This window comes from Fulmarus glacialis, unplaced genomic scaffold, assembly GCF_000690835.1.
Source record: "Fulmarus glacialis isolate BGI_N327 unplaced genomic scaffold, ASM69083v1 scaffold17379, whole genome shotgun sequence".
Taxonomy (NCBI): domain Eukaryota; kingdom Metazoa; phylum Chordata; class Aves; order Procellariiformes; family Procellariidae; genus Fulmarus; species Fulmarus glacialis.
The window spans coordinates 47608-63842 of record NW_009234157.1 but is presented as its reverse complement, the minus strand read 5'-3'; the positions used below and the strand labels follow the sequence as shown (position 1 = coordinate 63842).

The 16235-nt window shown below is 40.0% G+C and overlaps 1 protein-coding gene across 1 annotated transcript; it reads left to right on the top strand.

Moving 5' to 3' along the window:
* Window positions 1–797: 797 nt before the first annotated feature.
* On the top strand, window positions 798–9266 carry PRICKLE1 (prickle homolog 1 (Drosophila)). The gene is made up of 7 exons (XM_009585572.1): window positions 798–929; window positions 3154–3267; window positions 4110–4247; window positions 4725–4928; window positions 5493–5679; window positions 5821–6684; window positions 8044–9266. The coding sequence occupies exons 1-7, from the start codon at window positions 798–800 to the stop codon at window positions 8898–8900; spliced, it is 2496 nt and encodes an 831-aa protein (XP_009583867.1). The 3' UTR covers window positions 8901–9266.
* Window positions 9267–16235: the final 6969 nt, after the last annotated feature.

The following is a 16235-nucleotide window of genomic DNA, read 5'->3' as shown; positions in this document are numbered from 1 at the left end:
TAAGCTTTTTACTGCAGAATGCTATGGATGTTGGTGAGAGCCTTCGTTGCCAGTTGTGACTGAAAATGATCCCACTGATATTAAGCTTTGCAGGCTTCATGAATCAACAGAAGCATCTCCCTGTAGGGTTTTAAATTAACAGAACAATTATGATGTATTTTACAGAGCCTAATCTGGCATAATTGGATTTCAGATATTTAACTGGACCAACGCCCTTCCGCTCCGATACAGCTAAAACAAAGTTCTCAGAGGAATCCAGCAGACGCTTACTGCTCTGTGCCTACCTGGTGAAAAACAGGATGCTACTTGCACAACCGTCTTTCCCCAACCATTTCTTTAGTTTTTGACAAGTGGTTGTCATGTCTTTTGTGTTACTAGGTTAGCGGTAGTAAGGACTTCAGGAAGAGCTTGTGTCGTTCCTTTTGTTAGTATCTGCTCAATGAGTCTTCTCTAGATATACCTACGTATAACTTGTGAAACAAGCAGAGTATAAAAGATGACAAGTGATAATATTGCAATACATGTTGGTTGCCAAACATGGTAGTGTGTGTCTAGTTTTCTTTGAGTAGTTTTGTTTTTATAACTCTTCTAAGCACTTTTGAATTGCTTGTAGCAAGTTGTAATGGTGCTTCAATCATTTATTGTTCTGGGCAACACAAAGAATACTAAGCTGTCGTAAGATCATTTACACTGATAATTAGTCATTGCATGTTCAAATTTATTAAAGCTCTGTTAATCTCTTCCTCCAGATCAATTGCTTGATGAGCTGCAGCTGAAATATTTAACACTTCACACTTATGCCATCGGAGATGGAGCCCAAAGCTAACAATCTCGTTTTCGGGTGTCAGCGAAGCTCAACATCTGACGATGACTCTGGCTGTGCCTTGGAAGAATATGCCTGGGTCCCCCCAGGCCTCAGACCAGAGCAGGTACTAACTCTGCTTCTGCATTTTTAAAATAAGCCTCGTAAGGACTCTCTAAGGGAGCGATACTCTGCCTCTACAAGTCTAATTAAATTCTTATAATACCTAAAACTTCAATTCTTCTAGAACTCTTCACTTCTTGTTGTGTTTCCTATTCCAATGAGGCTGTGTTGAGGGAGCTTAAAATCCTCACCACTGATGAGTTCTATGTTCCAAAAAAAAAGTTCCCAGTCAAGATTTTTCAATAAATATGTGCTGCAGAGGTATGTATTGTTGAGTCTAAAAGCAGCATAGAAATTTGCTTTCTCTTTGAAATAAGTTATTAGGTTAAATTAAAGCTCACGGTATACCTTGTGGCATTGTGCTACTTGGCCAGTACTTCGCTGCACTTGTACAACTCTTTAAATAATTAGGCATTTGACATCTAGAACATGTATGTTAACTACAGTATGCATAAACGAAAGTGTTCTGTCACTGTGACAGGTAGTAATGTATCTTACGCTTGTTTAAATAGTTGTATGCCTGCCATTTGTTCATGCCAGGATTTCTCTTGTACAGTCTCTGGAGCTGTCTGGCACTCATGGGTTGGTTGGACTGTTCCTTCCCCTCTCCCCTTTCTTCTTTATCTTCTCCATGGTAATGGAAATAAACGTGAAATTATTGATGAGCAAGTTGAGATCAAAATGAACCTCTCATAGTATTAATTTACTTGATGATACTGCAACTGTGCGGAAGCTGTGTACTCAGTAGTATCCAGTGTTAAATGGGTAGAGTGGCTTTGCAGTGTTTGTTAATGGAGGCAGACTAACCCTCCTTCAACTGGCAAGCTAATACAGTCCATAGTTATAAAGGTGCAGAAGATGTCTCCTTTTAGCTATGCAGAGATTTTCTTAATCGTAGGAATGGCAAGTAATAAGCTATTTTTAGGGAAACTCTTTTTATCACTTACTTAAGCATATGTAAGACTCCTGATGAATCAGACCTTAAGGCGAACAGCAAACTAACGTTCTGCCAGAACAATTAAATGTTGTAAAATATCCTCATAATCCAGCTAGTTCAAACTCACTGAAGATTTTTTTCTAGGAAGAATTACTTATTTTGAGAATGGTGCAATAAACTTGAGAAAAGGTCATAAAGTATCTTTAAAGCTTCACTTTGTACTGCATGTTGTTATCTTTTCCTACAGCTTCTTGAAATACAGTCAGTAGTAAGCGGGCTTACAGTAGACTTCTGATGTTTAGATTTTGGTTAAATGAAGACCAAATCATGTTTTGTTCAACCTTTCCCTTGCTTCCTGAGTCAAGTGACTGATGACTGCTTCTTTTTCATCTGTCTTGCACAGTAATAAGCTGTTGACCTGAGCATTATTTAAATCTGGATGGCAAGTAATATTTTTGCCGATAGTCGGCTCTATTTACAGCCCCAGGCCTCGTGACAAGCTGGAAACTGCATAGGAAAAACAATAAATCTGTAGCTGTTCCACAAAAATATTTTTTGCCACTGGGCTTTGTCATAGTGTTCATTACAGCTTTCCTGTCATAATTTTCTTCTGGGGGAAAAAAAAAAGTGAAGATTGATAGGTGTGTACACCTAATATTGATTTCTTTATCAAAAACGTGCAGCCCGTGAAATTTTCGTGGTTAATTTGCATCTGATTGAAATGTGGCTGGATCCAGCCTCCTCCCAAGGGAAGGATGTTTCTACCTTCTTACCAAAGCCCACATGGAAGCAATGAAAGCTGATGCTTTGGGTGAACCTGATCAGCAGGAGACTACAAAACAGCTTTTGTCTCAACAATGTGTAAAATGCAGAGAGCAAATTAAATTTGTTTATGTAGTGGCTGTTTTCTGGAAAGCTTCATGCCTTGTGTGGTAAATTGCAGAGGGAAACTTGGAATTTCCATGGGGTTGTTGACCAGCCCTGAAGGGGGTGGGAATAATGAGAACATTAAATGTGCATAATTTATGATACCCCCCTAATTGTCACTGCAAATTGAATTCCAGAAAAGCAATTCAGCAGCTGGGTGCTAGTTTTATCAGAGACAATTCAGGTTTGCTGAGCTGGTTCATCTGGGTCTCGTATTTTCAGCACAAACCTTGTCACAGGTCTAATGTAGCGTAACCTTCTTCCCTTGTAAATGAGACCTGAGATAAAACAGTAGCTGAAGGACGCTTGCAGTGCTTGGGTGATATGTGTCCCTCGGTCTGAACTTTGTATTCCTCCTGGTCAGGTCCAGCTGTATTTTGCCTGCTTGCCAGAGGAGAAGGTCCCTTACGTTAACAGCCCTGGAGAGAAACACCGAATTAAACAACTTCTCTATCAGCTGCCACCCCACGATAATGAGGTAAATGCAGAATTTAGGATATGCACTGTCAGGGCTTAGGTCTCCCTGGTGGCTTTTACGTGAAGAATTACCTACCTGTGTATTTATTACAAGCCTAAACCGTGGCCTGCAGTGGCATCTGACCTATAAAGCAGTGTGGTGTGTACACTGAGTCCATTGTTTAGCTGTCCTGTTGGCTTGTGTGCAGATAAGAGCTGTCTGGAAGGACACTGCCTTTGCTTGTTAGGGAGGCTGGTGTCACTGCAATAAACTTAACACAAGTTGGTTTTATAGTGTTTGCAGCCACCCACCAATTACCAGGAACCTACAAATTCCTGGAATTGCATTGTAGCACACAAAAAGGATGCTTTGTGATAGTAAAACGTTTGCATCTCAGATATGCAGTGTAATTTGGAGTAGAAGTGGAAATAACAAACAAGCTCTTTGTAAGGAAAGGGGGCGGGGGTGTCAATACTTAAGCTCTTGTGTATACTGCAATACTTAGTTGTGGGCACTTAACCATAAATCTAAAGGGCAATGTTATGGCTGATTTAGGTTCATTCCATTATTTTAGGATAGCAGCAGGTTTTGGTTTGGCTTTTTAAAATCTTATTTCTTGCCTAGACAACTTCTTAGTTTAGTCTGGTGGTTTTTTTCCCTGTAATGCAAAATCTGTCTCCGTACTACTTTTGTATTTTGCTAATATGGCTAAATATTAAGATGTTAGAGAAGACAAGTTGGAAAAGTTCAATGATGATGGCCAAGATGCCTGATTAATTTCTTGCATATATGCACTTACTTATTAATCTGTTACTTTAAAAGCTCAGCATCTAAAATAAGTTCTCCTGTGTTTTCACTGGAAGGTGAGATACTGCCAGTCTTTAAGTGAAGAAGAAAAGAAGGAACTGCAGATGTTCAGTTCTCAGCGCAAAAAGGAGGCACTCGGCCGAGGCACTATTAAACTACTTTCAAGAGCAGTGATGCATGCGGTTTGTGAACAGGTAATACTGCTGGTGCCACAAGCCAACTAGCGGGCTGAATAATGTAAAACTACAGTATCTCAATACTATGTGTAAGCTTGTCTCTGTCTATGTTGGAACACCAAAAAAAAAAAAAAAGTATTTTTGAAACTGCATGTAAATAGAAAGAAGGTAGTGCTTGCTTAAGCAAAACACAACTGGGAATGAACTGAATCTTTGATATATTTCCTACTCAGAAAAACCTGTTGCTGACTCATACTAAAGTAATGACAAATGACAAACAGGCATATGCTTAAAAATGTTATTATGTATAAAATAAACTTCTATTCACAAAAGGTTTGTTGATGCACAGAGACCAAAATTGAGAATATTTTTTCCCTCTTGTCAAAATTTTGGAATAAAACCTGCATATTTGGTTTGGTGTTTTAACTTAGTTTAAATGCTAGAAGGTAGTAGTTTGGGATGGGAAGTGTGTTCACTTTCTGGTTTTGGTCCTAGTGTGGTACAAAAGTAAACGGCGGTGAAGTTGCAGTTTTTGCCTCGAGAGCTGGGCCTGGTGTGTGCTGGCATCCCTCGTGTTTTGTGTGCTTCACGTGTAACGAGCTGCTTGTTGACCTTATCTACTTCTACCAAGATGGAAAAATTCATTGTGGCAGACATCATGCTGAACTTCTCAAACCTCGATGTTCAGCCTGCGATGAGGTAAATAATTCACATTTTACAGCCAATTTACACTCCTGTTGTTCAGTTAACAATCTGCATCATCTGGGCAATTACTAACTTCAGATGCCTTTGTTCAAGAAGTCAGGACTCTGCTGCATAGATGTGTTTGAAGGCTGAGAGGTGTTTCATTTCTTGTCAAATTGGCAATATTACAAGCAATATGGTGGTATTTAGAAAGCACATACCTGTTTGTGTTTAGAATTGAATTTTGTAGATTGAATTAGAAAAAGGATCTGTACAAATATTCCAGAATATCATCCTGATAGCAGCTTCTTTAATGGTTGAGTTCTTATGTTCTCATTTATTTTTTGTTTGCTTTAAAAAGTACAATTTTTCTTTTTTTTTTTTTTCAGTTGTTATAGAAAAGGTTAGAATGCCGCAGTTGCTATGGGAGATTGTTGTTTCTATCTTTGTATTCAAAAGGCAGCTAAATAAAAATAAATTTAGCATGTGAACTGCACAATTAGAATATTTTGCATGCTCTAACTCCCAAGGTGAGTTTTTGGCCACTTAACTGAAAGTTTACTTTTTATCTCTGAAAAGATCATTTTTGCTGATGAGTGTACAGAAGCTGAAGGTCGCCACTGGCACATGAAGCACTTCTGTTGCCTCGAGTGTGAAACAATCCTGGGTGGACAGAGATACATCATGAAGGATGGGCGACCATTCTGCTGTAACTGTTTTGAATCTCTCTATGCGGAATACTGTGAGACCTGTGGGGAACACATTGGTAAGTATGTCCTTTTTAAGCATTAAACTTACAAATTAAGGGAAAGCCAATTTATGAAATTATTTCACATTCCAGAAGCGTGGATTGTGCTAGTGATTTTTTTTAGAGAAACCCAAAGCATTGCTTTTTCTCCCTTTCCAGGTGTTGACCATGCTCAGATGACCTATGATGGACAGCACTGGCATGCCACAGAGACTTGCTTTTCTTGTGCTCAGTGCAAGACCTCCTTGCTTGGCTGCCCTTTCCTTCCAAAGCAAGGGCAGATTTACTGTTCAAAAACCTGCAGCTTGGGAGAGGATGTTCATGCCTCCGACTCTTCTGATTCTGCGTTTCAGTCTGCTCGATCCAGAGATTCCAGGAGGAGCATCCGCATGGGAAAAAGCAGCCGGTCAGCTGACCAGTGCCGCCAGTCCCTCCTCCTGTCGCCGGCCCTCAACTACAAATTTCCTGGCCTTTCAGGCAATGCCGACGATACTCTTTCTCGTAAGCTGGATGATTTAAGCCTTTCAAGGGAAGAGGCAAGCTTTGTTAATGAAGACTTCTGGAAAGGAAGAGTAGAGCAAGAAATGCCTGAAGACCCTGAAGAATGGGCTGAACATGAAGACTACATGACTCAACTTCTTCTGAAGTTTGGTGATAAAAGCCTCTTCCAGCAGCCCACTGAAGTAGACATTAGATCAAGCGAACACTGGATTTCTGATAGCATGGTCAAGAGCAAGTTGGACTTGAAAAAAAAAAATCCAAGCCTAGCAAGTAAGAAGTATCAATCAGACATGTACTGGGCCCAGTCACAAGATGGCTTGGGTGACTCTGCCTATGGCAGCCACCCAGGCCCTGCCAGCAGCAGGAAAATCCAGGAGCTAGACATGGAACACGGGGCATCAGGATACAAACACGACCAAACACCGTGGTATGGAGGTTCACTTGAATGTTTGTCTGACCTGAAACAGCAAGAACAAAGTGTTCGAGACTCAATGGATTCTTTGGCTTTGTCTAACATAACAGGTAATGGAGGAAAATACGAATGGTTTTGATGGAGAGGTCAACCAAAGCATGCATGTTGGAGTATTTTGAACTAAGACTTTTCATATCTGTGATTTCTAAAAAGCTTTAGTAGCAAGAGATGCATGTAAAGTAGGCAGTAGCTTTTATCAAGCACATATTCTTCCACAAGATACATTTCTGCTACTTAAATTCTATTTAAATTCTTCTCCTTTCCTTTTGCATTCTCTTTCCTTATAACAAAAAAAATCCATGATGTTAGAGTAAGAATGATATTGAACTATGCATTTGTTATATAGAAACCACTGCTTTAAACAAATTAAGATTTATTTTTTTCCATGCCTAAGTACAAGAAGTTGCATTATATACTAGGATAATATTAAAGATAATCTGCAAAACACTTTAGGTAATTTCCTGATTTGCTTGTAAAAATATGTAGAAAATCTGAAAGAATGGTAACCTTCTTAGCCTTAGAAAATGAGGTTTATGAGATTGTCTTTCTCCATTGACTAAAGAGAAACTCATAATCCACTTTTGTGAACCTCCTTGTCAAATGTGATTGAAGTTAGCCAAAGGGATAAAAGTCAGATATGCAAGCGTGTGTGCGCGCGCACGCACGTGTGTGTTAACCTTCAAAAACCCCACACCTGAGAGTTAGGTATGAGAGATCCATTTAAAAAGTTGTCCTATCCTCTTCTCCACTCCTTTCCTTCTCTAATCTGAATTATTGTAGCTACTTGTGTAGCTCAGGAAGGAACTGACGAGGGGAGCTTGGTTCAGGGGGCACAGGAGGAGGAACTAGAGGTATTGCACCTGGGAACGTCACAGGGCAGATGACGCTGTTGTTGTGGGAGTGAAGCGTCATTGGACACGAACCTGGAGTAAACGAGGCCAGCTTACTGCTGATGATTTTTGGAGGGTAAGGATCCTTCTTTGCAAGGCAGTAAGCCTGGCTTTCCTGTAGCAACAGCTGGAATATTGAATTCAGTGCTACCAGAAACATGAAGCATTTTAGCCTTAAAATGGCAAGTATAAACTGTAGAATAATTTTAAGTAATTATTTTTTTTCTTAGAGGCTTAGCCGTATGCGTTTTAGAGCTCTTTGTTTAAATATTTTAAACTCATTAAACTTCTTCTGTTCTTGATGTCCTAATGCTAGCTAATTCTTTGGTAATCAGAGCTAATGTTTTAAGTCAAACCAAAGCGTATTCTTCTATGAAGCTAGTCCTTTTGGTAATAGTTCCAAAACACAGTAATAAGGTCTGCTTTACTGAAAAGAAATGTTTAATATTTTGTTATAATACTTATCTCTTCGATAGTCCTCTCATCTTCCTTCTCCTCCTTTCTCCACTCCCACCACAGGGGCTTCAATGGATGGAGAAGGCAAGCCACGGCCATCTCTCTATTCTTTGCAAACTTTCCAAGAACTGGAGGTAGAGGACTGTGAGAAAATGAGCAACATGGGAACTCTGAATTCTTCAATGCTCCACCGGAGCACAGAGTCCTTGAAGAGTCTGAGCTCAGAGTTGTGTCAGGAAAAGGTCTTACCAGAGGAAAAGCCAGTGCATATGCCTGTACTGAGAAGATCTAAATCCCAGTCTAGACCACAGCAAGTGAAGTTTTCAGATGATGTTATTGATAATGGAAGTTACGAGAATGTTGAAATACGTCAGCCTCCAATGAGTGAGAGGACTCGTAGGCGCGTTTACCATTTTGAAGAGCGTGGAAATCGGCCTTCTCATCATCGTAGAAGAAGTAGGAAGTCTCGTTCAGATAATGCACTTAACTTGGCCACAGAAAGAAGATGCTCTCCAAGAGAGAGATTTCGTTATTACTCCCCTCAGGATCATGAAAAATTTATTCAAAATAGAAGCTCACGTGAGATTCGGGCATACATTCAAAATGCGGAGCTGTATGGACAATATGCCCATACTAGGTCTGATTATGCACTGCGGAATCAGGTGGTTGATAAATTTTTTGGATTGTATGGTGAGGAAGATGACTCCTGGTGTTCAACTTCATCCTCATCATCCGATTCTGAAGAGGAAGGATATTTTCTAGGACAGCCCATTCCACAGCCACGATCACTGAGATATCCATACTATACAGATGACCTTTCTGGTCCAACTACTGCGTTATCTAGTTCTCAGTTTGGACAAAGGACAACCAAATCAAAGAAGAAGAGGGGACACAAAGGAAAAAATTGCATCATTTCTTAATTTGTTTTTAACAGTTGGGAAGACCAGACAACTCTGTAGCTACAGTTTGAACCACATCTTTTTATATTAATAATTGTACTTAGGCAAGTTGCTAAGGTTCTTAATGCTTTGCCAGTGTAAATGATAACCCTGCCAGAGTTTACATTGTACAAGTAACATTCAGAAATGTCACCATGCCAAATGATGATCTGCTCAGATATTGCTAGGTTTACATATTATGTTTCAGCTGTCAAAATAGTGTTATTGCAGTTCTTGATACAGACGTTTTGTAGACATTTTATTTTATCCTCGCTATTCACCTCTGGAATTATCTGAGAGAGGAGATTCGGCAAAGATCAATAAATAAAATTGGCAGTCCTGTGCTGTAGCTATACCCACACGGGGTGATCTTTGACTTTTTCCTCTTACCGCCAAGAAAAAGAAGGCTCTATACTCTTTCTTCATTGATAAAGCTCACTCTTCCTCCTTCAAGTTTCCTTACAAAAAACTGGAATTTTTTTTATTTGGGAAAATGCTCCTTTTCCAAAGAGTCCACTATTAAGGAGGCAAAAATCAGAATGTAGGAGCTGAAATGCTTGAGGCCTTGATGTATCCTAAAGCAGCAGTAAAGGGTTTATATGTTTAACTTTCATGTTTTTCCCTCCACAATTTTTTAAGAATTCCATCCCTCTGTAGGGGTTTTTGTTGTGCCTGTTGAAAGGAAGATACTAATTCAGCTGCTGGAATTGGACTCAGCTGCCAATGAGTGGTGATGGTTTCTATGCTGTGCCCCCTGCCCCCCAGCAGTGAAAGGGAAGGTGCAACTGCTGGAGTCCTTTGCTCAGGCATGTAACCCCATTTAAGTCAATGAATCTACTTACGTAACAAATACTTTCGTAAGGGCTTAAAAGGATTAGGCTCCAGAATTGTGTCTTTTCAAATGCATTGTCCAGGTTTTAAAATGTATTAGCTGCAATTCTAAATCAAAAAACATTGATATTTATAATGTAGTATTTCATAGGCTTAAATGTATTCATAATTTAACAGTGCAAATACTAATGTACATATTGTACAGTTAAAATTTTAAAAGCTGAATATTTTTATATCCCTGAATTTGAAGAAGTTTGTTACAATATCAAACTAGATTTGTTAGGGGTTTAACAGCAGCGTTACGGATGAAATATTGCTTGTATTTTAGTCAGGGGTTTTAAGTTGAAAAATATTGAAAAATGTTTAGTGCAAAACAGCTTAATTTTGTCTACTAGGTATTAAAAGCTCTGTATGCATGGTGGGGCTATGTAAATACTCTCTAAACTATGGCCCTCTTAATCTTGCAAGTGTTATTTATGGGTCAAGCAAAATGTAAACTATATAAATGTAAAAACCACACAAGCCTGGAATATATCAGTACAACAAATACACAACTCCTGTGGATGTGGATTTTTTTTTTTTTTTTAATTATTGTTCCCCTCCTTTCCCAAAAATAGTTTCTGAAGTTGGCCTACCTAAAGGAAGAGAGATGCTGGGTGGTTCTAGAAGGCAAGCTGGCAAAACACTGTAAAGTAGCAGGTAGTCTCAAAAGTTACCTTGAACTCATATGTGGAGCAGGAGCTATTTTAAGTTACAATAAACTTCTTCCACTGTTTTAAATAAAGGGCAGAAATTTGTTAGTTGAATTAATTGGTGGATGTCACTGTTAAGATAGTAAATGCTAAAGCCATTGGCTGTCTGACCACCTGAAGAAAGGTAATTAATGAAATAACAGATGCTTCTTACCAAAAAAGCCTGGCAAATTGAACTAAGCTTGCCCTTCTTGAGGATATAGAAGTTTGGAAATAAAAGCAGCTAGAAGTAAGGGAGGGAAGGGACACAACAGTATTGGCTTACACCAAAGAAAATGAAGCTATTGCTAAGGCTAAATCAAACTAGCAGTTACTTGCTTGTATTTTTCAGGGTAAAATAAGCAAAAGATCCTTTACTCCCAGAGGTGGTATTCACCATATAAGTCACTTTTCTAGTACAAACAAGTCTTGTGTATATGAAAGCTGATCAAAGTAATATCATGCTACATTGCACGGGCCAATGGGCGGCTCGTGGGATGCTTCCAGCTGGCGGGCAGCCGTGGTGGCTTAGGCAGCATTCGCTCTCCTAGCAGCCAAATGCCTGTGGTGCTTAAGTATATTACAACAACCAGACTGCCAGGACTTAGAGGACTTGAGGAGAGATGCTGACTTGTTAATACTTTGCCCAGGATGCGCAAACAATGATTGGGACCTTCCATTCTTACCGGCATTTCCAAATGCAGGGAGCCAGGATCCTCAGAAATTAAATGTTGTGTTGCTACTGCTGTATCCTTTTTGGAGCAAGTAGCTGTCTCATGGAGAAATGTCTCCACCAGTAGTTCTTCTGATCTTACACCATCTTCTGAGATGCAGCATATGTACTCTCCCAAAGTGCAATGTCATATGGAGTATTAGATGGTAGAAGTTCTCCACAGAGTGTTAGTTGCTTCTTAATACTTTCTTCTTTAAAAAAAAAACCACCAACTATTCAACACAGATCTCTGAAGTGTGTCATTTACAAACTATCTTCAGAGTTAACGTTCATATTACCTCCCTCTAAACCTCAAAATAAGTGAGTTGAAAGATGTATCTCTTCCCCTTGCCCTTACACAAAACCCAAGGATAACTTAGGGCTAAAGGTGTCACTGCTGGGGCACTGTGAGCTCTCTGCTCCTGCAAGGGCTCTGGGTATTTCAAAATGTGTGATGTAAATAATGACACCACTGTTTGTATTGTTATTTTTCAGCTGGAAGCTTTGGCAGTGGACAGAGGCCTTTCCTTATCCTCAGTTTTACTCAGAAAAAATTTAGAGGCATGTTTGTCTGTGCAAGGGGGTAATAAACCTCCTGTACATAGTGCTGCTCTCCCTCTAAACAGCAGCGGTTCTTCCAGCCCGAGGCAGGAGCTCTGACCTGTTTTTCCTCAAGACCAGAGGCAGCCAAGGAAGGCACGGTTGCAGAGCAGGATGCCCAGGGGAGCAGTGCTCCGGTGCTAGCAGCTAGTTCAGAGCTAGTTTAGGTACCTCTGCTCTGAGGCACATACATCTCCCTTACCTATGCTGGGCAGCAGGACCACAAGTAATTAAGGGCATTAGAAAACATTTAGAAAGTGTTCTGCTGAGGAATGGACTGCTAAGAGACATTCATGTCAGGGGAAGAGTAACACGTACTTGTAACGACGCTTAATGAAAGAGGGGCTAACTTGTATTTTTACCCACTTCAAAAATTACACACTAAGTTTAAAGATGGCTATACAACTTTGTTTAGTTTTTTCAGCTTGATGTAAGATTTCTACTTCATTATTTTTTATCACTTCCTATGAGAAATGCTTCTAATTAATTCTTCCACCTTAAATACAAAGAGAATGGTATGGGATATAGTGTCTGCTACCAGCACAAGACTCAGACACAGTCACCAAAGCTGTAAATTCTGTTTTGTGTTATTAGAAATAGTACCTATATTCCAAGTGGAGCTTATATCCCGATAGGCACCTAAGCACTGCACAGTCGCTCGCTCACTCCCCCCCAGTGGGTTGGGGGCAAAAATTGGAAAGGTAAAAGAAAGAAAACTCATGGATTGAGATAAAGACAGTTTAATAAGTCAAACAAACAAACAAATAACCCCACCCCCCAAAAAAACCCCAAGTGAGACAAAAAACCCCAGTTGCTCACCACCAGCCAACCGATAACCAGCCAGTTCCTGAGCAATAGCGGCCCCGGCAAACTCCCCCCTGCCCCAATTTTATTGCTGAGCATGACATCATATGGCATGGAATATCCCTTTGGCCAGTTGGGTCAGCTGTCCCAGCTGTGTCCCCTCCCAACTCCTTGTGCACCCCCAGCCTACTCGCTGGTGGGGTGGGGTGAGAAGCAGAAAAGGCCTTGACTCTGGGTAAGCACTGCTCCGCAGTGACTAAAACATCCCTGTGTTATCAACACTGTTTCCAGCACAAATCCAAAACATCGCCCCATGCTAGCTACTATGGAGAAAATTAACTATGGCAGCCAAACCCAGTACAACCTTCACAACAGGGAGAAATACCAGGGCAATATGTCATCCTCATCAAAAGAGGAAACCTTGCACAGAAAACAGGGTTGCAAGGAACCGATCCTTCTCCGATACATGGCATTAGCTCCTTTCGTATCCATAGTGGTTTTATTGCTGATTTTCACCCTAACTGCTTACGTTGTCACTCAAAGCTGCCACCTCACCCAGTGAGGTTACAGATCCGTTCAGAACCGCTCCAGCCTCAGCAGATAGCACTGAATTTCCACGCTCCCTTCCTTCCTTTTCCTCTTCCCTTTTTATTCTTTTAAGGGTATCTGCACATTAATGAGCGCTAGGAGTAAGGGTTTTTTTCAGAAGATCTTATGGTGACGAAGAAAATAAATTCCTCCAGCACAACGTCTGGTTTCTTCCACCAATGCTCTTCCTTCCCCTTTCCAGGAGCCCCATCAAGGCTGTCCACGAGACCAAGGACAACTTTTCACATTGATATGAAATAAATCCAAAGTACATGTTTGTTTCTACAGGAAGCAAGACTAAAAGCCATGTTTCTTGCTTAAATTAAGTGATTGGCATAATATTTTACTTACATCAACAGAAAGCATACATCACAAAAGGTTAAATGTGAACATTCAACATAATGACAAGTATTCAACGGAAAACCAGTTACCTGTCACTCATGAATGTGAATTAAACCTTTCACAGAAATAACACTTAAAAAAAAAATCAAGAGGCTCCTTAGTTCATGAGTAAAATTTAATCAATTAAAAAAAAAAAGTCAGATTAAGCTAAGGACAACCTAACAAACTTTTGAAAGATCTTACTGACCTATTAGCTAATCTAAAAAAGCCAAGAATATTGGCTGACAGGTCGGGCTCAAAGAGTTGCAGTAAATGGGATTACATCAGGTTGGCGGCCAGTCACCAGTGGGGTTCCCCAGATCTCAATTTTAGGGCCAGTGCTCTTTTATAAATGTTTTTATAAGTTATATGGACACAGGAGTCAAATATACATTAAGTAAGTTTGCCGACGATACTAAACTAGGAGGAGCTGTGGACTCTCTCGAGGGAGTCATGTGGTTTAGTTTTAGGCAGTCCTGCGAGGAGCAGGACTCAATGAGTTGGACTCAATGATCCTTATGGGTCCCTTCCAACTCAAAATATTCTGTGATTCTATGATTGTAAGCTTAGGTCTTTACAGAAAAACACTTGAAAAATCAGGTACTTTTATCATAGTAAATTTAGTCAGGCTTCTAACAAAGGAGACTCCTAATAAACTGTACAGTAATAATGGACATTTTTAATCAAAAATATATTAAACATTATTTCAGTACTTTTTCATTAGCATTTCTAACCCGAAGCAGAAACTGTGATGTAACACCCTGAAGGCTCTCGGTCCTGTGGGCAAGTAGTGAAACGCTGCAGTTACGCTTCTGCCACAGAGAAGACTTTGCCTGTGATTTCATGACTGATCTCGGTAAGGCAGGTTGTTGCCAGAAGGGGTGGGTCAGGTCTGGCTACTGTGCCACAACAGGTTGCCTCTCTCTCTTCCCCTCTCTCCCTCCCCAGATTAGCATCCTGTAGGATCTGTGAGCTGATTCCCACTCACTGTGCAGCCCACACAATCCCAGGTGCCAACAAGGTAAGTTGCAGGTCATCTCCTCTGAGCAATGCGAACTCTTAGAAACCAACAAAAGCCAACTGCAAAACCACACCCTACTGACATTAAAACTAATCAGGCATCTCAGGAACCTGATGTAATACATATTTAATATACCATATCAAGATTTGCATGTGTAAGATGCTGTGATACATACAGTACCTTGCACATGCAAAATCACTGCTATTTCATTTACTTTTCTGCAAACAATGAAATCTGAGAAGCTACCTTGAAAAGGGGGCTGAATTCAATTACTTTTTCAGTTAAACACTGTGCACTTTGGAAATGGTGAGCTTTAGTCATAACTCATTTTACAGTTTCACATGTTTTTAAATGCAAATGTATACAAAATAATCGTGCTTATACTTACCTCTTTGTGATCATGACTCAAATTATTCCTTTCCTAAAACGTTCATAAAAAACCAGTACCTTATTAAATGTAAAGCTGTACACAATCCAATAGTCAGGATACTGCCAATGAGTCCTAAATATTTTTCATCTCTGAAAAGTAATCATGTAGCACTGGCAGCCTCTTGACTCTCCTCAGCCACTGTTCCCCAACTACAAGTCGCTCTATCAGGTCAGAAGTGGCTCCAGACATTACACAGACTCACCGAGGTTTGAAATGATGACGAATTCAGGGCCTTAGGGTTCACCTTCACATTACATTTAATCCAAAGCAACCTGGAGTTACTAAAGAGATGGTCCTGCTCGCTTGCCTTGCCTCACCTTGCCACCCCAAATCCCTGTGCCTTCTTGATGTCGGAAGTAAAGATTACACAGGCTCCTGACTGTTAAAACTAATGCATGAAAAGCGGTGAGAAGGTGTAAGGGGGGAGGGGGAGAGAGTAGAAGGAACCTTTCCATGCTCAGTGGCTGCCCGCAGTTACACTCTGTAAGGTGTAGTCAAAAACATAATGAAGGAAATGTTTACTTGCAAATATTGACAAAAAATTGAGTTCATCCTACATAATACTGCTTACTAGTAATGACTCACAATATGGAAAACACCAAAATTTAAAAGGCATTTGCAGAACCTGCAAGTAGAGCAAAAATACAGCACTTCTTATCTCAACCAGTTAGAGTTGCTCTGGCAGTCGGAGACTAGAGATAACCCCTAGTGTAATTTTACAGAACGAATCTGAAGTTTCAAATTAAACTATAATAAATAATTTAAATCATAGTTGCAAACAATTTTGCAAGTCTTCCCTTCCTATAGTATATATGAAAACAAGACATATTTCTGCATAAGTTGAGGAATGAAGAGCTGCTTCTTATTATTTTAATAAAAAAGTGTTTGAAGTTACACTTATAAACATCAAAACATAAGTGTACATCCATCGGACTGAACATTTTTTCCTAGGTAACTGTGTAAAGGTTTCAAAAATAGTTTGTCACTTTACAGCATTTTTGAAAAGAACATCCTTTCAAAGGAATATATGTCAACAAGTACAGGTAGAAGAATACAATTGTGGAGACCACAGTGAACAAGACACAGCCACCTGAGCTACTATGAAGGAGCGCAGGCCTTGGGTTCAGATCTCCAACAAGATCTCCTCTTTCCCCGCAAAAAGCAGATTTATGTATTATGGCATACACAATGCAGAGAATCTAAAAGCATATTTTTGTCC